This window comes from Pantherophis guttatus, chromosome 6, assembly GCF_059756535.1.
Source record: "Pantherophis guttatus breed Tessera chromosome 6, ASM5975653v1, whole genome shotgun sequence".
In the NCBI taxonomy this organism is placed as follows: domain Eukaryota; kingdom Metazoa; phylum Chordata; class Lepidosauria; order Squamata; family Colubridae; genus Pantherophis; species Pantherophis guttatus.
This window is the reverse complement of record NC_142068.1, coordinates 33,891,918-33,914,683: the sequence shown is the minus strand read 5'-3', so window position 1 is coordinate 33,914,683 and position 22,766 is coordinate 33,891,918. Positions and strand designations below refer to the sequence as shown.

Below are 22,766 nucleotides of genomic sequence, written 5' to 3'. Positions count from 1 at the left end.
GGGAAGTGTCTGGGTCCAGCTTACCCCAGCTTCTTTTCCTCTCACAGCCAGCTTTCCCAATCTAGCTTGACGCAGTCTCTCTCTCACACACACATGCGTGCATGCACACACACAGAGCGGTTCAATCTTTCTTTCCTCCCCCCCCCCCCGGAGACCCCTGGATTCCCTCCCCAACTCTTCCTGTCCCATACAAGTACCACCCACACAAGTGACATAGAGTTGGCCACAGTCACTCAGTCACATGATCCCACCCAGCCAGTCATTAGGGCAAAGAACCGGTTGTTAAAAAATTTGGAGCCCACCACTGATGAAAACACTGGTTCATGTCATGGTGTGCCATGTATCCTCTAGGCCCCCATTCTGCAATATTCTCAATAACATCTTGATTATGATGTAGTTGATTATCCCACCTTGGGCATATTATCAACATTAGAGTTTAATTACAACTTTGAGAAAAGGTACTTAATAGAAGCCCGGTTTGGTCTTACCTAAAGCCCTGGAATGCTAGCCAGTCTTATCTCTGCTTAGTGTCACTTATGGACATGATATTATGGTAAAAGAAGTAGTTGAGTTGGGAAGGCAAAAAATCATTTTCTATCCATCTGGTATACATTCTGTCTCTTCTTCCTCTTCACGCAATGTGCAAAAGGGCCTATGCATTATCATAACATTTAACTATTTTGCTACCAAATAAGAGAGTAAAGAATACAGCCAAGCCATTAGTAGCTTCTAATGCTATGATCAAAACCATTTTACAGATATTTCTTTTTTCTCCTTAGTAGATTTTCTTGAGAAAAGAAACAAAAATATAAGTAATGAGAAAACTTAGAGAATTACAAGTGGAAGACAAATCTCATGTCTTTTAAGTTCCTTGAATGAAGCAAACCAATAAAAAATCTCACTTAGAAGTCTTTTGTCAAGACTGTCCTGTTCAAGGCTATATACAACCTGCCCAGAAGCTATGACAGATTGTTGCATGGTGGAATTCTGTTCGAGGGTTATATTAGAGAAAGCAATGACAAGTTAATATAACAACTACATTAGCCAGTAAACATGATACAGTCTAAGTTCCAAAGGAATTAAGAGTTATCATCAGTAGCCAAGATTCCATGGGCCAATACTATATTAAAGGCCAGGCGAGGTTGTTGTTAAAACTTCATCAATCACCCCAATAAGAAAATTACCAGTATTTACTACAAAATTGAAAATGAAGAATTAGACAAGCACTTTTTCCATTATTGCCACACTCAAAATGTAAAGTTATAATATTGGAGCACCAAAGGAAAATATACTGAAGATAAAACATACGGATCCTGTATTGGTATTGTTGTTTTGCATTTTTTTAATAAAAGCAATAGTTCCAAGATCCTGAAACTTACATATCTTATGTAAGAAACAGAATTTGTGAGTGCATGTATACTTTATTTATTCCAGGTTCACAAAAGAGCATACCCAAAAAACTATTAATACATTTCTGGAGAATTATCTCATTCATAGGAAATAAGAGCTGTATTAGAAGCAGCAGAAAATCCTCTTCTGTTTGTTTGTTTGTTTGTTTTATTTATTTATTTATTTATTTATTAAATTTTTATACCGCCCCCTCTCCCGAAGGACTCGGGGCGGTGAACAGCCAAAATTAAAAACACACAATACAAATATTAAAATACATTAAAACGAAATTAAATTATCTTTGGCTTCTCCAATTTAAAACCCCTTACTCATAAAATTCCCCAATTAATTTTTTTTAATTTTTTAATTAATTTAATTAAAATTTTAATTAATTTAATTTAATTAATTTTGTTTGGGGATAGAACATACCAAACCAGGAATATTAAAATTGTCTCAGTCCCGTATTAAGTCCTGAATTCCTAGTTCTATATAGGAGTGGAGTGGAGTGAAAAACATTTACAATTTTGTTCTCAGTACAAATAAAAATGGTCCTGGAATATCTCAATTTCCAGTGACTTTAGTTTTTGTGAAAATGATATGGAAGTGGTTTGCCATCATCATCTTTGAGGATTGATAGATAAAATATCCTTATCCAAATTGTAAATTAGTCCCATTAAGATTCCAGGTCCAGATGAAGTCCTGTCAGCAGTGAAGATACATCTTAAATGAGGCAATTCTATTCCTATTTATGTGGGAATCCATTTCTCTTGTATCACAGTGGAATTTAGCAATAGCACTTAGACTTATATACTGCTTCATAGTGCTTTTACAACCCTCTCTAAGGGTTTACAGAGTCAACATATTGCCCCCAACAATCAGGGTCCTCATTTTACCGACCTCGGAAGGAAGGAAGGCTGAGTCAATCTTGAGCCTGATGAGAATTAAACTCGCAGTAATTGCAGGCAGCTGGCAGCTAAATGCTACTTTAACAGCAGTTTAGTCCGCTGCGCCACTCGGCTCTATTTACTTCTCAGAACATTCCCTATTGGTCATTTACAGATTCTTATCAAATCACCTAGTTATTGCTGAGGTACTATAATTCCTATATTCATTATTGTTGTATTGGTACAAGCAACGCCAAGTGTCTGGTGATGCTAGGGAGACACCATAAGGGAATAATGAGAAAATGTCCCATGTTACTGCTATGTAATATTGTACAATGCCATATTTCTCATGGAACAGGCAGTTTTGAAGCAGAAAAGACTTCACTAACCTGCCATTCTCAACTTCTGAAATGGCCATGTCACATGTTTTTCCCTAAAACATTCAGAGAGCATCAAAGAAGCCTGCCCAGGAATCAGATGCCTTGGTAGTACAGGGGTTTAAGGCACCCTGTTATTAAGCTGGTTATTAAGACCAGCTGCCTGCAATTACTGCAGGGTTCGAATCTCGCCAAGGCTCAAGGTTGACTCAGCCTTCCATCCTTTCTAAGGTAGGTGAAATGAGGACCCAGTTTGTGGGGGCAATAAGCTGACTTTGTATAAATATACAAAAGGATGAAGGCTATTGCTGAGCACATTGTAAGCCGCCCTGAGTCTTCGGAGAAGGGCAGCATATAAATCAAATTAAAAAAAAAAAAAAGATGCAGGAACAGTACATCAAAAATGTGCGAAAGAAGGTCTGGTATCTCCATAATTCTTAATGTCACTCTAGCCCAGTGTTTCTCAACCTTGGAAGCTTGAAGATGGGTGGACTTCAATTCCCAGAATCCCCCGATTCTGGGAATTGAAGTCCACCCATCTTCAAGCTTCCAAGGTTGAGAAACACTGCTCTAGCTGGTAATGAGACAACATAGGATGCGGCCCAGTGAGCAAACAGGAGAACGACCCATGGATTGAAGGTCCACAAGGTAGAGGCGATGGAGACCATCACCAAATGGAGGCCGAAAGCGAGCCATTCCCAGGGAAAGACTTTCTGCACAAAGTTTTCCCAGCTTCTGGCAACGCGGCGCAAACTCCGACTTTGTAGCCTTCGCCCATCCTTTGCCCTCAAGTGCATCGTTCGCTCTCCCTGCTTGCTCCGACAGAGGTCGCTGTGCAGCCACTTCGTGCGCCGGGGCCAAGGCAGGGCAGCTGCCGGTGGTTTTTGGGTGGCGAGGGTGAGTTGAATTGGGCCACGTTGCAGATGATCCCCGCGCTCCTTGCACAATGGAGACAGAAGGGGCGACGCTGCCAGCATCGAAAGCGGCCCGGGCTTCGTGCATCAGGATAATGGAACCTGGGCCAAAAAGCGGCCCGAGCTGCCTCGGAGAGCACAATTCCGGGCTGCAACCGCAGCAAGTCTGGTGCTCATTTCTCATCGGAGCAGCGGAGGAGTTTCCGGCCGAGTAGATGCAGATCCGGAGGCCGAGCTCGCCTTCAGGCTACTCAGGTATAAACATCTCCCTGCTTTGTTTTTCTATTAGAGCTGCAGCCGTTGCTGTCATCCCCGCGGCTCTTCTCGGCTCGCTCGCCCATCGCTTCGTGATGACGGTTCGCCTCCCTGCTGGTCTAGCCCGGGGAATAAAGGAATAAGGTTGCTAAAAAGCCGAGGATGGAGTGATCAGGGACTGCTTTCCCTTCACCTTCTTGAACACGGATTTGATGCTCCCGGATTTTAACCGGACGGCTCTCCAGCGCGTTTTCCGGCCCGTCGTCCTGCTGAGGGCTCGATGGATGTCCTCGCGGTAGCCCCACGTGGCACTAGATCGCAGCCAGCAGCTGGGTGATTATTTCATGTGGCTCCTGCCAAATTGTTCCTACGTGCCAATCCTTCCTTCGTCTTCAGCAGGGGTGGGGTGGGGTGGGGGGAGCCTTAAAGGACAAGGCATTGGTTTGAGCACCGGGGCAAGGTTTTGATTTTACAGTCGCCATGCCTCATTTCCTGTATGGAAGTAGTGCTTCCAGACATACTAATCTAATTTAAGTGTTTAAAATCATATAGCAGTGTATGTTGGGGGGTGGGGGGGGATGGCAAAACGTATCATAATGGTGAGAAAATTAAAAATGGGAAATGACATTATCTAGATCGCAGTTACATTTTCTGAATGAAATTCATAAAATCAAGGAAATAGGAAGGCTCATTTTAGACAGTTGTATCCAGCCTCCAATTTAGTGCAGAAAGAAACATCCTAATAAATGTCTAGACATCCAAGAATCCAGCATTTCTTTTCTGACCATTCAGAAGTTGTATTCTAATAATCCAGTATCAGAGAACCAGAGAGATTCATACCTTGGTTTAGGAAATCTGGGACCTGAGTTTTCCTCGGTGACATTGCGCAAATCCAAAATATTGCCTGGAAAACTCCATGGGTTTATTCATGTAGTTGCCATGAGTCAAGACTGTCTTAAAGGGAGGAAATGAAGAAAAAAAACCTCTTAAGATTATTACATCAGATTCTGGATTATAATGGACAGGTCATGGTCTATATGATATTCCCTTCAGATGTTTGAAAAGTGTGATCATAGCCTCCTTTGATCATTGTTTTCATACATCCATTTCTCAGTTTCTCCTAATATAGTTTAATTCTGGGAAGATTTTTAAAATATATTTTTAATGTTCAGTTGGACTTTTCCATGTTACACAACTTGGAGTGAGAGAGAGAACAGGCCTTGACCATATTCTGTATAACACTTCCTCGTATGCTTAAAGAGTGCTATCATATCCTCCTCAGTTATCTTTTCTGAAAGATAAACATGATGCAAATATTAATTTAGTTCACTGTAGTTCACTTTCTCCATCATTTGGTTAAATGATGACCATCTTCAGGTCAGTGTAAAACCAAATGGATACCACCTGTTGCCGATGCCAAATTTCCTCTTGTCTCTGTTGCATCTATTCTGAGTTACGATCAAGTGATGAGATTGAGGTGATTGGCTTTCTTCTCTGGCCTTGCTGCTGCTCCCCCCAACAGCCAATTAGATTTGAGACATGATGTTCAATGGGTGATTCTCCCTTATAGTAGCCTAGGTGCGGTAGCCCATAGAGATGGATCCTGTCATTATTGTGCAACTTACTACAGAATGGGATAAATCACATCACAGTAATTAGCTACTGATCAAACACTTCTCTTCAAGGGAAGAGCTAAGAGAATTATTGAAACTGGTAAGTATGAGTATATTGGCCAATGTAACAACACTACAGGTCAACATCCTTATTTCCTCACAATGCGGTGAGAAAAAGTTGTATGATAAAGGTACTGTATCCACTGTTGCCATTTCAGATGCAATTGAACTGATGTGCAAACAAACAAAATAATGTTCAAATAAAATACTGCAGACGCATATCTTTTCCCTACCATGTTGACAGCCTGGAGAGAAGTTGATGGGCTACAAGATTCTGGATTTCCATCTAGTTACTAAAAAGTGCTCATAGGACATTCTGCATTACCTGGAGAGATATTTCTAAGGATTCCATCTTTTACCAGTCCTATTCAACACCTTGTAGACAACCTATCACTGGTCAGTTAATTGATTTATACCTCAAATCTGTTACTGGTAGTCCTTGCTTAACAACCAATCACTTAGCAACCATTCTAAGTAACAACAGATTTCCTACTTACAACCGGTTTCTGGAGTTTTGATGGCTGCACATCAGAGGTGGGTTTCCGCAGGTTCTGACCAGTTCTGGAGAACCGGTAGCGGAAATTTTGAGTAGTTCGTAGAACCGATAGTAAAAATTCTGGCTGGCCCTGCCTCCCAAGTCCCAGCTGATTGGGAGGAAATGGGGATTTTTCAGTAACCTTCCCCTGGAGTGGGGTGGGAATGGAGATTTTACAGTATCCTTCCCCTGCCATGTCCACCAAGCCACGTCCACCATGCCATGCCACGCACACCAAGCCACACCCACAGAACCGGTAGTAAAAAAATTTGAAACTTACCACTGCTGCGCATGTGGGCACACACACACTGCAGTCACATGACCGCATTTCCAGGCGCTTGGCAACCAGTTAACCTTTACAGCTGATTGCAAATTTCCATGGTCACATGACCACAATTTACAACTTTTTTTTTTTTTTTACTGGTTTCCAGTTTTTCTGGCTGGTTTCCTGCAGAAAAATGTCCATAAGAATACATTGATTCATTTAATGAATGTGGCATTTGCTTAACTGTCACTTGATGACAGTGGTGTTTGGTTAATGATTACTGCAAAAAAGGTCCAGTCCCATGGGTGTCTTGACTTAAAACCGCCATGACTTATAAGGGATATTCTGGGATCCATTACTGTCATACTTGAGGACAGTATTTGCCTGTACTGTTTTTTCCTTTCCTTTTAGAAGGTGTAAACTTCAGGAAAGTGAAAACTCTGCAGTAAATTGTATTTAAATAGAAGGAGAATGGTACTTTCACTCCTTGTCCCCAGCATTTACTGAACTAGGAACAAGTAACAAAATCCATTTTAATCTGTGGGTTTTGCTGCATGCCTAATTATTTCTACTATGCCCTGCTTCTGCTTTCAAATGGATCAGCCTTACTGGCCAATTATTCTGAAAATTGTGATGTCTTAGATTTTTAAAGAGCCATGGGTTCAGGAAAGCTATTCTACTGATGTTTTACTTTTTAAAGCCCTAAAATATATCCAATGTAATGATGTAGTGTTCTTTCCCATTCAAAAGAAATTAAAATATAATGGCCTTTGATACAAATACAGTATAACAAGAGTTGGAAGGGATCTTTGAGGCCTTCTAGTCCAACCCCCTGCTCAAGCAGGAGACCCTGTACCATTCCAGACAAGTGACTGTCCATTCTCTTCTTACAAGCCTCCAATGATGGAGCACCCACAACGTCTGAACTTTTTACAATTTAGGAAAGTGAAGAGCATAAAGCTGCTTATACTGAGAGAGGTGGTTTGCATATCGTTTTGTTTTTCATGTTATTTTTCATGTATAGCTGACTGAGTCATAATCTAAAAGTTTGCAGCTACACTCTAGAAATTAAAACCAAAGAGCTGAGAACAGCTTGTTATTTGTTTCCTGATGTTGTGACCTAGGCTTTCTGAGTCATTAAAACACACGAACAGTCCCAAAAACCTCTTTTATTGCAACAGCTGTGAATTAGTTCATTCACAGCTGAGTCCCAATTAGTTGCAAAAAGTCCTTCGGGAGAAGTCCTTCAGAATAATCACCAACCTTTATCTCCCTTGACATTGCCAAAGACCTACTTGGCAAAGCCACACTGATTCCAGAATCAAACAGAGATGCCGACTGGGAACAGAATTAACGATGTTGCTTTCCTGCAAAGTGCCCATGTGCCTTTGTCCTCTTTTAAGCCTTATGGGAGGGGCCAATCATCTCCAGGCTTTACTCCCAAGTTGTCCCTTTTGTTTTAACTGTTCGTGCCTTCTGGCAGCTCTATGCATGCACGCATTAGGAACAGGCTCCTTCTGTTCCTCTGCCTCTCTGCTGTCTGACTCTGTAGGCTCCAGAGTCTGTGCATAACTCCCAGATGGCCCTGGCCTCATCTCTGCCTCCGACGCAGAGCCCTCGTCTGGGCCTTCCCCAGACTCCAGGACTGGTCCATGTTCCTCCCCAGCCTCCTCACTGTCCGACTCCGCTGCCAGCTCCGCAGGCTGCTGGCAGACCACAACACCTGATTCAAGTTCTGAACACCAACTTCAAATAAATTAAAACAGGTGAGGAAAAGTGTAGGAAAGATAATGAGAGCATTGGAGGAATCCCACAAAATGATATTGGTAGTCCAACCTTAAGAAGAAAAAAAAGGAGAGATATTTTGGCATAGTTCAGTTATGTGGAAGGATATAAAAAGATGAAATGATCAAGATCTTTCTTTAGTTCCAAAATGCAGGACATTGACTCAAATTATGGGATGGCAGTTTCTGATTGGTAGGAAAAACTGTCTAACTAAGAAAAAAAGATTACATTTCTTTAGTTTCCCAGGAGTCTTTCATAATCACATATATCATCAGGTGGTATCAAATTCCATTGCATAAAGGAAGCCATTGCACAGAATTTATCTGCACATTTATCTTTTAGATCAGCCTTTCTCCTGCCAATTATCCTTTAGACAACCTGGGCTACATTTCCATCAACCCATGCCAGAAATGATGAGAACTAGAATCCAATACATCTGGACAGTACCAGGAGGTTACATGGTACTGATTTTATTTTTAATATAGGGAAAAATTCAAGTTTTTTATTGCTAAAAAATTAAAATTCTTTGTAACTTGATCACATTTTAAAATAAATCATAACCTACTGTTCTTATAAAATGTTCTTATCCATATAAGCAATTATTTATTGCTATTTCACTGGGCATATCATGCAGTCTTTGCTAGGGAAGCATGCAAAGGAATCATTTATCATTTGGGCTGATAGCTCCCACAATTTATCTCTTTCAAATTGAAAAAAGTTGGTTCCATATGTTGCAGAACTACTTGGATATACCGGTTTAGCAATTCAGTGCAGCAAAGAAGTTATCATTTGAAAGATGATATTTCGGGGTGATGATCTCAGAATCAGACTCTTTTTCATGGATTTAAATAAGAAATAATCCATGCATATATGTGGAACTCCCATTTTAATCTGTGTGAATGCACAAATTGCAAATGGCAGGAAAACAAGGTAATGGAAATTCTGTTAAGATGACAATAGCACGGTTCAGTGTTTCCAGTGCCATTGCTAAGCAACTATGGATTACTGGCAGCAATCAGTTACACATTTCAGGTCTGCTTCTTTAACTCCCAATCTGGCCGTTCTTAATCATTCTTCCCAAATGTATCAGATGGAGGAAGGAGACAAGCACAGCTAAACCAGTATATCCAAGTAGTGTATGATTGGTGATTGCTATGCTATTTAAAATGGTCTATAATGTTTAGCAGCAGAGGATGTTGTCTTTATCAGAAGTGTTAAAATTCACAACTCCAGTTTGATCAGTGAAATGGGACAGTAAAAAAAGAGTAGATTCTACTATTACGGAGAGAAAGGACATAGCAACTGCTGGCAGAAGACAACAAAGGATTGGAAGAGAAAACTACATGTCACAAAATGTGCCTATTGCTTCTTATTCTGACCTGTTGCCTTGAGGAGCAATGAAGGATTCTCTATCCTTATCACTATGGAAAACTTCCAAGCCAACTAGCTTTCAGATCCTGGTAGTGCCATTTTGCTTTCTCTCTCAGCAACAAAATAGTCCTTTATGCTGGGCAATTGGCTTTGGGACAGCTTCTCTTAATTTGCTGAAGCAGTCATGTGGCTGGAGTTCCTTAGGATTGGGGAGATGAAGGGCATGTGCTACTATAATAGCTTTAGGGATTGCTGGGGCCCAGCAGTTTCAGGTTACAACCAGCCTCAAAATCAATCAAGGCATCTCAATTTCCAGGTGTTCTTTTATGCCCCTCAAGTGAGGAAGAGATGGTATGAGTCAGTTTCAACCCTGAGCTACAAATATTCTTCTTTATTGGTACCTCATGTTAGTTAATCCATTAATTGTGTAGGAAGGATGTCTGTTATTTGTAATAATCCTTTGAATTGGAAAACAAGTCTAAGTGGTTTATGTAACTTGTATGAAGATATTTGTAAATGACATATATTCACATAAATAACAATTTGGACAAATGATACTAATTTTGTAATTTGCATCATTTGTATAATTACTTCATTAAGCAAGTGACATTAATTACTGCCAAGATTTGGTCTATTGTATGCAATACTTAAAGGTGGCTCAATGGCTAAGATGCTGAGCTTGTCGATCAAAAGATCAGCAGTTCGAATCCCCAGTGCCACCCCTCTCAATAAAGAGACGGTGGGGAAAGGAAGCAGCCAGGCTGCTGTTGCCATTGGGGTGGGATGGGACGTGTTGGGCCACGGGACGCGTGTCTTACCTCTCCAGCACCATCACATTCCTCCCCTTTCTGTCCAGGGAGACACATTGTAGAAATAACTTTCTCGCGAGTTCAAGGAGTTTGGCTGAACTCATGAGAAAGTTTTTTCTACAACGTGTCTCCCTGGACAGAAAGGGGAGGAATGTGATGGTGCTGGAGAGGTAAGACACGCGTCCCGTGGCCCAACACGTCCCATCCCACCCCAATGGCAACAGCAGCCTGGCTGCTTCCCTTCCCCACCGTCTCTTTATTGAGAGGGGTGGCAGGTGGGGTGGAAGGAAGTTTTACCATAAGCTACTGTGGTTATTTAATTTGATTATTCAAAAGAATTCCTTATCTTTCAATTACTAAATCACCTGATTTAAAAAAAAATCTCAGTTATGGTACAAGAGAATGTGGTTTTACTGGTTGCATGCAGGATTCAACAATGACTTGCTCCACATGCCGATAACTAGGCACAAGGTAGCTCTCTTCAAAAAAAAAAAAAAACTCTACCTTGCACAGGAGAAAAAAGGGTGAAAGGGCAGCCTGAGCAATAAATGATTTCTTCCCTCAGTCATACAGATAGGAATGGGTGGAGGCTGCCTGCTGGGTGGTGTGCTGCCAAAAATAAGAATCAGTCTAACACCCTAGATAAAATCATTCTTGTTACCTAAACTTAAGAAGAGTTTGTACTCCTTTGCCAAATCAAGGAATAAGCTACTTTTTAAATTTTTGCTAGGTGATCATTTTTCAGCATAGTTCAATTGAAACTGATTGCTGATTCTATATTACAAACATACATGAAACGTTGATTAGCAAGTTGGGGATTAGAGTAATAAAAATTGAAATATAAATACAAATACAAAAATGCATCCAAACTATTGGGAAGAAGAGTCTGTCAGATATACAGTATAAGCTGCAGATTGCTAACCATAACTGATGATTGTACAGTTGGTGGCATCAGCAATAGGACTTGAGAGCCAAGCTTTCTACTGTGGGGGAAAAAAAACACCGCTTGACACCATCATAAGAATAGATTTTACAAGAGTAATTACCTCTGTCCTATTGGGAGCAATGAATGCATATACAGTAGGTGATTGGAGTAAAGAGAATATGCAGGAAGAAAGAACCATGTTCACAACTGATTAAGCATAAATGTCAAAAGTTAATGAACAAGCTAGTTTGGAAAATATCTAAATAGAGAACATTGGAGTAAAACCTTTGGTTCAAAATGAAATGAAATGAAACAAACAGCTGAACAACTTTATTATTCAAGGTTAAAAGGCTATAAACGTTAAATGTTAAAACATTTTGATACAAGGTGCCTAAAATGTGTGTATGTATAGAAATGCACAAATGTACTTAAATCCAAGAAATAAAGTAATGTTAACACAATTTAAATTAAAGGCTATTTTCAAAACTTTTACATTGGAAATAAATGTTCAACTAGTGACGATTTTAAGCATCAACTACAATGAACTACAATGGTTAGCACGACAAGCGTATATAGTTAATAACCTCAAATGGGCTAATCTCTATATAAAATGGTCTAAGTAGGACCCGGTATTATGAAATATACATTTGGAAGTTTATATTTTGTATTAAGAATCCAATGAGATTTTCCTCCCACATTATGACACATATAGTCTCCCCATTATTGTTTATACTTTGAATAAGAGCTATACCAGGCTTCTATACCTATCCAGACTTCCATTGTATACATTGGAGACTAGCTATCCTTCCCTCCCTTATCCAAATTCATATCTCAGCTATAGGATGGAAGAAAAAAAGGTTACAAATGTGAAGATCATCTGGAAGACACAGATCATATAATGTCACATATCTACAAACTTTTCTTTGGGAGTTGCCTAAACCCTCTGGAAATAGTTTATAAAATATGTTCATGGATTTGGTAGCTAGAAAACCATTGTGGCATAAAGTGTCAGATAACCGTCTCCTGTAAAAATAATTAAGTATATTTCAGGTAATCATATTTTTGCTTGACACATATCATGTCTTTTATCAAGGAACTCAAGGCAGCTTATAGTTTTCATTTTAACCCCATAACAAAACTTAGGAATTAAAGTGGCTGAAATAAAACAGCAGACTCAAAGTCACCTCGGATGTTTCCATAAATAAGACTTACCCATATTTTTGGGAGTATAAGAGGCACTGGAGTATAAGACTCAGCTTAGTTTTTTGGGAGGAAAATAGGGAAAAATTGTCTACCAGGTATTCATTTAGCTAGTGTCCTTAGTCTGGTTAGCTTCAGCACATTAGTTTGCTGTTTTTTATCCCCTGCTTGGAGATAAAAAACAGCTTCTAAAGCACAACTGATCTTTGGAGAGAGAAGCAATGGGAAAAGCAGGCAAACCATGGAGATCGCTTCACTCGCTAGTGTCTCGTTAGGGCTGAAAAAAAGCTTCACAGCTGAGAGTAGGAGGGAGCAGGCAAAGCATAGATTGCTTCACTCGCTAGCAACTCGTTATATCTGAAAAAAAAACTTCAAAAAAGCTACATTTGGAGTATAAGATGCACCCAAATTTTCAGCCTCTTTTAGGAGGGAAAAAAGTTCATCTTATACTCCGAAAAATACGATATCTGAAATCTGGATTTCTCCAGTCCTAGTTCACTACTTTAACTACTATTTCACACATTAAAGCACACAAAAATCTGGCAGTTTGTCAGCTTGGTAAGGTTGAGAGCTCTTATTTCTGCTTGTCTTACTGATCCCAGATGATGGAGAGAATCTATTCCATATACACTCACAACTGTTTTGTAGATGACATTTAAATTAATTACAGTGCAACACTCACACTTTGGGGTATGGAGTCACTCTGCAGATCATGGTGAGAAGGGCCAATATTCACTGTCATCAAATGTAGTGATTGCTATTACATTGCCACTACATTATTTTAAAGGAACCAATTCATGGTCAATGCAGCTGTCAAAAGATGCTAGTCTTGACAGCTGTTTGATAGATTGCATACGTTGAATTCCAGTTGCTAGGAAGTAACAATGGAACGCAATAATCCCTCTCTTTCTCTCCCTGTCTCGCCTACATATACACCTACACACTCTTGTCCACGAAAGTGAGTTCCTGGATGCATCTGGTTCTTCAGGAATGCTGAACTCCATGAGCCATTTATCTGCTCCAGCAGACCTGTTCTTATGCTACTTTATACTAGATTCCTAGTATTTCTGAGTAGTCAGAGTAATAAAAGATAAATTATTGTTTTGCACTAGTTATACCTTTCATCCTCAGAATTCATCATCTATTAACATATGAATGCTAATTGGTTGAGAAGGTGCTAGTGAATTAGAGTTCGTCAGATATAGTTAATACTTGTATCATACATGTAATTCAAAATGCTTGGTTCAAAACTGCAACCAGGGCATTCTTAAGATTCTGAGGAGGGAGAGAATATTCATTTAAATTCTTCTATCTCACTGCACCTTATTTCAGTCTAATTTTTGCCATTGTAATTGACAGAATATGGGATAAACTGAAATAGCATTGCCATTATATTTTAGCTAAATGATTGTGTTGCCTTGAAAGAAAAATATTGATCCATGTGATTATTTTGAGCACTAAATTATAATTTAAATGGCACCTTTGTTATGTAAGAAAATTATCCACATCACAGATGGACTCAGTCTTTATAAATTAGGTTTCAATTCACCTTCTACCTCCAACCAGGATTCTGCATATGGACCTAGTTTTGATTTAGCAAATAATTCAAAAACCAAAGTAGATCCCTGAAATTAAGGGTCCCTGTTGCACGTCTTATGGAAGCTGCAATTTGCAACTCATCTACTACACAAAATAAGTTGTTTTGCCACTGTTTGTAAACCAAGTGGTTGGGTTTACATAATGCCAAGCCAAAACTAAACCATGTTTTGACTTATTCTGCCAAAACTGGTCTTAAATACCCCAGGGAATTAAAGCTATCTACAACCAATTTCTACCTACTGTACCTTCCTCCTCAGGTAGTACCTATGATTTATACCATAGTATTAGAAGTAAACTAGACTACTTTACTTTTTAAAAAAACCAAAAAGCTATGGTATGAACCCAAGTCTTATTAACCTAAGTTAAATCTGCTAAATTTTGACAGTAGAATTAATTTCATAGCAATTTCTGTATTTATTATCCTCCCCCATTCTCAATTAATTGGAAATATCTGCTTGGTGTGGTACTCACTTGATTGCTAATACACTTTACATTTGCTCATATAGCTTAATCAACAGCAAATGACATGTAATTTAGATTACTCCAGGACAGACATATTGTGAGGTTGTAGTAGATGACCTTAAGCACCTTGCAGGCTGATGATCCTACATGCTATGAAGGACAGGATTCTGGATCACAATGAAGGGTACACTGTAAAGCAATTTGCTTAAATTAGAGTATAAGGCTGGGCTGATAACTCCATTTTGCACACCAGTGCCTCTGCATTGCAGTCTTGATATGAAAGTAAAACATTACATATATTTCTAACAGAAATAGCATTTCCTGGATATCTGCAATAAAATCAAAGAACTGCTACTGCTGCTTACTCAGCCATATATATATATATATATATATATATATATATATATATATATATATATATATATATATATATATTACTTAATTAGCCAATACAAATCAAAGGTAGTGCTATTCTTATTTTGAAAGGGCCATAAAATACAGAAATCATTTACTGACTGAGAGAAACAGCACATTTAATATAACATCTGTATTAACTTCCCAGTTTGTCTTCGGTTCTCATGGAGATTTTTTTTTAAAAAAGATATATTTCTGAATGTATTTAAACTAAACATAGAACTGCTCTTACAAATATCAATAACTTTTAATTAACCAAATCCATTTATTTTGCTTATATTTCTCTCTGACCTTTATGTGTTCGAAGAATCTGAAAGTTAATGCTACATACATCTTTATCAGCTACAGACTGCATAGAAATAAGATAGAGCATGGGTTCTACAGCTACAATGATAGAATAGGTCTCTTTGAAGCATGCTTCAGATTATTCCAGAAGGAAGGGGGAAGTATAGATGAGTGGGATATAACTTTAGCTCATACTTTCCCCAACCTAGTTATTGAGTTTAATACAGCTGAATGTTAAAAGCCAGTACTTTTATTGTGGAGGATAACTGGTTAGTCCAATAAGCACATTGATGAAAGAGAATCACTTGTAATCAAATCATATTCACTCCTTCCCTGAACATTAAAAATCCAAAACTATACCTTTTGCCCACAATTCAATGAGAGCAAAACATACCTAGTGGTCACAGAATAACACTTGGAGTTTAAATTGACAGCAATGTCACTCAGCATTCCCAAGGTTCCCTTTTGATTAGTTCCTTTTCCAGAATTTAACCATTCTCCTTTCATTATCTTACATTCTGGATTAAAAGTTACCTTCACTGCTTATGTGGATGTGATATTTCTGAAACAATAACGTATGTAAAATGTGGTGTTTGTTCTTTCAATAATAATGGATTCCCATCATCTTTTCTCTGCTTCTCAGGCTCTAAAATTAGTGTTGGGATAACTTTTAAATCTTTTTAAACTCTTTAAAAAACTCTCACAAACACAACACTTCTCTGCTGAAAGACTTCCTTCGTTCCTTCCTATGAGAAATATTTTCAAAGACTGCAAATTTTCTTGTAGATTTCAATGGCTTTTGTTCCTTCAAAAGTAGATCATATTACCTTCCCATCTCATTGGATAAGAAATAATTTTTTTGGTGTCAGAGAAAATACCACCAATCCTAGAAATGAAAGAAGCGATCAGAGGGTGAACAGTTGCAGATTTGGTCAAAACTGAACTGGGACAGATCAGAAATGACATTCTTGTTGCAGTATTCTGATTTGCGCAGCTTTTCTGCTAAGAAGCCATGTTATAAAAAACAAGAAGATGCCAACGCCAGGAGGACAAAGGGACAGTGGGAGTAGCACAATCTGGCATTGATGCCACAGAGTAAAGATGCGACTGATGGTGTGGACAACCAGATTAATGATACCAATATTTTTCCTGACATAAAGACGAATGAGCAGTGCTTTAAACCGTTCCCGAGAAAATGGGTCTGGTTACATTAAAGGGAGGGTAAAATGGTATGTGGTGTAAGATTGGTGTAACGTTGGATTAAGCCACGATATCCTTTGGTCTTGGGACTGTTTTGTGGAGGTCACTTACTGAGTTCAACATGTTCTCTTCCCGGCAACTCTGGGAGGTCGGCTGAGAACTAATGGCTCGGCTAGGATTGCGCAGTGAACTTCCGGGCTGCGGACCGGGGCTGAACTCAATGCAGGTCCCGTAAACGGCAGCGATATCCAGCCGAGTTGGTAGAACTCCTGTGGAAAATAAACGGCCAGGCTACTTCAGAGAAAAGGTCACCCATCTCTCTTAAGGGCGTGACGGTCCCAGGACGGGTCCCTTCCTTTCCCGGGGGCGAGAAGAGCCTGCTTGATTACAAAGCAGTGACGTGCAGAGGAACCGCGCCGGCCCCGCAGTGAAGGCAGCCACCCAAGTCGAAGAGCGACTCAGGGCGCAGCGCCGGCTTCGGCTCCCGCGGCGGGGCGCGGCTGCACCTGTCCCAAGCCCGCCCCTTCTCTCCGGGTCCTCTACAGAGCGGTGGCCGGTTGGCGGCTCTGCCCGCGGAGCGTCTCGCCGCGCCTGGTTTTTGGGTCTCTCTACCCCCCCCCCACACCCACCCACCTCCCAGGAGCGAGCATGGCCGGCCTATTCGGCAGCCTCTTGGGCTCTCAACTCGTGGCTCGGTTCCAGCGCCGCTGCGGGCTCTTTCCCCGAGGCGACGAGGAGCAGCGAGCTCAGGCGGTGGGGAAGGGCAGCCGGCTCCTGACTCCTCGGGACGTCCGCAACGGGCAGCGCCCGAGCTTTGGTCTGCCGGCTGACTGCGCCACCTGCAACGGCAGCGCCGGGGGCGGCTGGAAGGTAACGCGTTCGACGGGGGCGGGGTGCGAGAGGAGCCGGAGCTCAATTTGCAGCCCCGAACTCGGAGACCGCCTCCTCCTCCTCCTGTCCTAGATGGATACTGGAACCTTCTCGCCCGGTGGGGACTTGGGGGAAATGCCCGCTTCCTTAACCAGGTCAGTTTATCGCAAGGCGAGCGAGCAGGAAGCGTTGGCAAGGCGTAAACAACAAAAAAAAAAGTCTCTTGCAGAGCCATGCCTTCCTATGGATGCTTCCCTTTTGGAAGCCCGCTGACTTCCTGTTACTGAAAGGGCGTCGGGGAGATAGGAACAAAATTGCAAACCCGCTACTTTAGGGACACAAATCTGAAAAGCTCTTAAGTGCTGTACTCTTCACGACTTTGCTGCTGGACAGCTTTGGTTCTCCCCCACCTCCCTCTTTGACTGGTTCACTTTTGGGTAAAGACTTTGGAGAACTGAAAAGCTGGCCTGCACATACAAACATACACAAATAGGCAAGCTTTTGAAATAACCCCCCCACCCCGCCACCCCAATGATAACAGTAATAACTTTCAGAAGTGTTTTGATTTTTGCCCAGATGTGGGTTGCTTTCTATTTTGCATCTAGGGAATTTACAGGAAATGTTGATTTTCAACATTGCTTCTTATAATAATTAGACCTTAACAAACATGGTGGTGGTGATTAAATGAGCTGGTGAATTCAACGGTGGTGGCAATGATGATGACGGTATTTGCAGCGTAAAATCAGTAGAAGACAGCAGTTCATTCAAGTATATTGCAGTGGCCTGAAGACTAGTCGATTCCAAATTACTTCTGACATTAAATAACATTTCCATGTTATTTATTGGCAAAGGTGTCTTAGTATGCCTTTATGTTTAGTAAACTGGCATAAACACATCATGCTCAGCATGTTGTGTGCTACCAGCCTTTGTGCTTTGGAAACTATGATATAGGATTTAGCATGATGGATGAACCAAGACAGGTGTGTTGTATTGACTGTGGTTTAGGCATAATGTTTCAAGCTTGTCAGAGGATTGGATCTCAAAAAATTGAAGGGAAAGCACTCTACACTATACAGTTCAGAATGGACTCTTAGTATGTTGGTTTAGACCAGTAAATGGCAAATCCAAACAGCAAACTTTTAGTAGACAGAGAGTACACTTAATTTATTCTTTGCAAAGTACAGCTCACTCATTGAAATTATTCTGAAAATTTTGTACAATGGATCAAAAGGAGAGAATATACAGTTCATAATCTTTTTACTATGTAACTTGTATGTCTCCAGCATTCTTAGGCACATTCTTCTGACAAGCTAAGTCAGTGGGGAAGCCAAATTCACTTAACAACCGTGTTATTAAGTTAACAGCTGCACTGATTTACTTAACAAATGTGCCAAGAAAAGTTGTAAAATGGGACAAAATTGACTTAACAACTGTCTTAGCAATAGAAATTTTGTGGTCTCAATTGTGGTCGTAAGTCAAGTACCTGTACAAGTACCTGTCAAGTACCTGTACATGAAAATGTATGTAATATGTCTGCAGTTTCCATTTTCTGCTAGAGTTATTTGGATATATTTCCAAGGTTTGACCACTTTTGTGAGTCATGCATTTCCGTCTCTTCCCTATCTCTAGAGTCTATTGTAATTGGGTGGCTATTAAATGTAAATAAATATAAACTGAGGACATTTAAACAGATAATGATAATACTGTCATATAAAAGGAATTCTGGTATTAAAACCGGAAATTGGGCCTGGTGGCTCAGCAGACTGATAGCATTGTGATTAACACCAGCTGTCTGCAATTACTGTAAGTTCAAACATCACCAGGCTCAAGGTTGACTCAGCCTTCCATCCTTTCTAAGGTAGGTAAATTGAGGACTCAGTTTGTGGGGGCAATAAGCTGACTTTGTATAAATATACAAAAGTATGAAGACTATTGCTTAACGCATTGTAAGCCGCCCTGTCTACCACATGAGAGGGCAGCACTCTAACCAGGGGTTGGATCCTACCAGTTCGATTCAAACTGGTAGCTCCAATGATCAGCTGGGAGCAAACCGGTTCGCCCTGATGATAAGATGGGCCCACCCACCTTCCCGCACTACTTTCCTACCTTTATATTCTCAGCTGATTTGCACAGCAGAGCAGATTGCCACGCCTCAGCTGTTTTTCTCCTCCGAAGAAACGCGGAAGTGAAGATTTCCTCAAACGGTGCATGCAAAGCATGCGATTACTGAACCGGTTGTTAAACCAGGAGGATCCCACCACTGACTCTAACCATTACACATCTAACTGCAATAAATGGCTACACACAAACACGAAAAATAAATACATACAAGAATCCTACTTTAATCCTGTGGCATTCTGTTATTATTGCCTTCAGCAGTTTATCTTGAGTATTCATTTGAAACACATTCTTTTATAGTTAATTTAAAAAGAGGGAGGGAGGAAAGGAGAGAAGGAGTGAGTGAGTGAAAGAGAGGAAGGAAGGAAAGAAGGAAGAAAGGCATAACTGACTCATTTTCTCAAAACTCTGCCTTGTACTTCTGGGTTTTCTCTAAATTACATTCTTGTGCATGGATTATCTTTCTTTGACTATATGAAGACCAGTGTCTAAATAATTTAAGCATGGTATTAGGTAGAGAGTTTTCCACATCCTCAATTTTTTTTCCTACTAGGAAAATAATCTATTTCCCTGACCCATATAAATACTATCACTGTGCTTTCTAGTACCATCATCTTGAGTCTTCGGAGAAAGGCGGCATACAAGTTGAACAAATAAATAAATAAATAAATAAATCTTAAGAATAGTGATTAGTTGATTACAATAACAATAGAAAGCATGAATTTTAGCACAAAGTCAATAGGGAAGCCAGATTCACTTTGTTACTTACTTAACAGTTACAAGGATTCACTTAGTATAGCTATGGCAAGAAAGGTCATAAAATTAGGCAAAATTCATTTAACAATTGTCTCACTTAGCAACTGAAATTTGGGGGTCAATTGTGGTCATAAATCAAGGACTACCTGTACTTAGTAGAGAAACAATTGATGTCAGGTCATCCCCTGAACTTTATAAATAGAGCTGACTTGAACCCTAAATGTTCCAGATCTATAGTCAATCTATGTACACAGCAGGGGTGAAATCCAGCAGGTTCTGACAGGTTCTGGACAACTGGCAGCGGAAATTTTGAGCAGTTCGGAGAAACGGCAAATACCACCTCTGGCTGGCCCTAGAGGGGTGGGAATGGAGATTTTGCAATATCCTTCCCCTGTCACGCCCACCAAGCCACGCCCACAAACTGGTAGTAAAAAAATTTGGATTTCATCACTGGTACACAACCTCCCAATTCCAGGAATCTAGCTCCTTTTAGATTAGGTCTCTTCAGCTTGATGCTCAGCAGATCTATAGGGTAAATTGCAGCAGGGCTATTGCTGCAGTGACTTGGTTTGAAAGATCCCAGAAGATAAAGAAAATGGAGTAGAAATTGTCCATCTAGACTGTGCCCTTTCTGTAGTGTTTGCCATCGTTTCCCCTGTGATATGCTGTATATCCTTAATGTGGCCATTTTTAAAATTGTGATTTCATTACTAATTCATACCATCTAACCCTGGTGTTTCTGAAATTAAAATTTTCATAATTTGTTCTCTTTCTCCCTGAGGAAACCTAGAGTTGAGCATAGTTTATGAAATACCTTAACTTTAATATGACATAGCAGTTCTTCATAAGCATCTAGCAAGTTGATCCCATGTTGAGAAGCCTGAACAGATGGAATCCATCTTCTGTTTTTCAAAAAACGTCTTCTGTATAATATTGCACTACAGTGTGATAGTTGTTAAAGACTAGTCAGAGTCTTTATCTAGGATGGATTCAACAGCTCCATAATTTTCTGATTTGCTGACTATATCCAGTCTATTAGTGAACATTTTGTTTGGTTTGGCAAAGCAACAGTTGGTCTTTGTTTTCACTGGCTGAGAATTGTGCTTCGAAGAAAAATAGAAGTTGGGAAAAGGAAGAAGTAATAGCAGCAGCAAGGAGGCCCTGCCTAAGGGCATCCAAATAACACACCCAAAATATCTTTTTCCAACTGTATTCTTTATGTTGAGCCATTAACATTTGCTGAAACTCAAACGTTTCTTCAGTAGATAATAATTAACCAATTTAGCTAAGCTGTATTGGTTTTAGTTGGAATTTAGTGGTTGTGATGATTGCCTACTCTTTATTTTCTTTCTTCCACTTTTTCCAAAGTGGAATAAACTTTTTATACATTGAAAGATTTGTATTGGGTAGCTTAACAAAGTGTTTCTCATTATATTTCCCTGCATGCACAATTGAATTGCTTTTGTTTCAGATTGACACGGTGTTTGTTTTATTGGCATTGTTGGCTCTCGCAGGAGACCCAAAATATCTTCTCTTCTTTTTTTCCTATCACAGAATTGAATGATGGAATCCTAGATAGACTAGGAACTTGCCAAGTAGGACAATGTAGGAGATGCTTGACTGCAACCTATTGGAAGATCTATAGGAGAAAAAAAATCTGTCAGTAAGATTTCAGTTACCAGTAATCCTCAACTTACAGCCACAACTGAAGCCAAAATTTCTATTGCTAAGTGAGACAGTTGTGATGTGAGTTCTGCCCCCTTTTACAATCTTTCTTGCCACAGTTGTTAAGTGAATCACTTCAGTTGTTAAGTTAGTAACATGATTGTTAAGTGAATCTGGTTCCCCGTAGACTTTGCTTGTCAGAAGGTTGCAAAAGGTAATCACATGACCCTGGGACACTGCAACCGTCATAAATAATGAGTCAGTTGCCAAGCATCTGAATTTTGATCACATGACCATGGAGATACTACAATGATCACAAGTGTGAAAAACGGTCATAAATTCCTTTTTTCAGTGCTGCTGTAATTTTGAATGGTCACTAACGAATGTCAAGGACTACCTGTATTAACTTCAGATAGTTATATAACTCCATCCTAATTCCTGATTCTTTTTTCTTGGTTCCTTCTTGATCTTCCTTACCTGTCTTTTTTTTTTTAAAGAGTTCTAGCATTTGTAAACATCTTTCTTTCAGTTTGGTTTGTAATTATAATTCCGGTCCGTTTCAAGATAACTTTTAAATGTTTATTGCACTAATGACCTTTTTTGAAGGAGCTTGGACAGGTCATGATATTAAACGGAATCCTTTCTGTTCTTATGCTGACTGGTTTATAACCTTGTTACTAAACTCTACTAATTGTCTTTGAAAAAAGTCTTAAGAGACATAGAACCCGTGTTTCTGCCTTCATGTTTCAGGCAATTTTTCCAGTCAGTGCCCAGTACCATATGCTATGCAGACAGGCAGGCACCAGGGGCTGTGGCCAGTTTTGAAGCCGCCTGCATTCAAAAACAGCAAAGCTGTTTGGGAGAGTGAATTGGAAGCCAACAGGCATAAAATCTGCTGGATCTTGCTCCTTGTGTTCATAAATATTAACCAGCTGTTTGACATGAGATGCTTCTAACAATTGACACAGCTCTTTTCTCCCCTAGTGTGTTCCCAAGAAGGATATTTCTGTGTTAA

At 39.9% G+C, this 22,766-nt stretch overlaps 1 protein-coding gene across 1 annotated transcript in view; it reads left to right on the top strand.

Annotated features, from left to right (window-relative positions):
- The first annotated feature begins 16,804 nt into the window (after window positions 1–16,804).
- The window catches only part of SGPP2 (sphingosine-1-phosphate phosphatase 2), a 34,187-nt gene continuing 28,225 nt past the window's right edge, over window positions 16,805–22,766 (top strand). Inside the window, exon 1 of the mRNA XM_034439415.3 lies at window positions 16,805–17,212. Within this exon, the coding sequence (XP_034295306.2) occupies window positions 16,991–17,212 (222 nt within the window). The 5' untranslated portion in view covers window positions 16,805–16,990. The remainder of the gene's footprint in view (window positions 17,213–22,766) is intronic.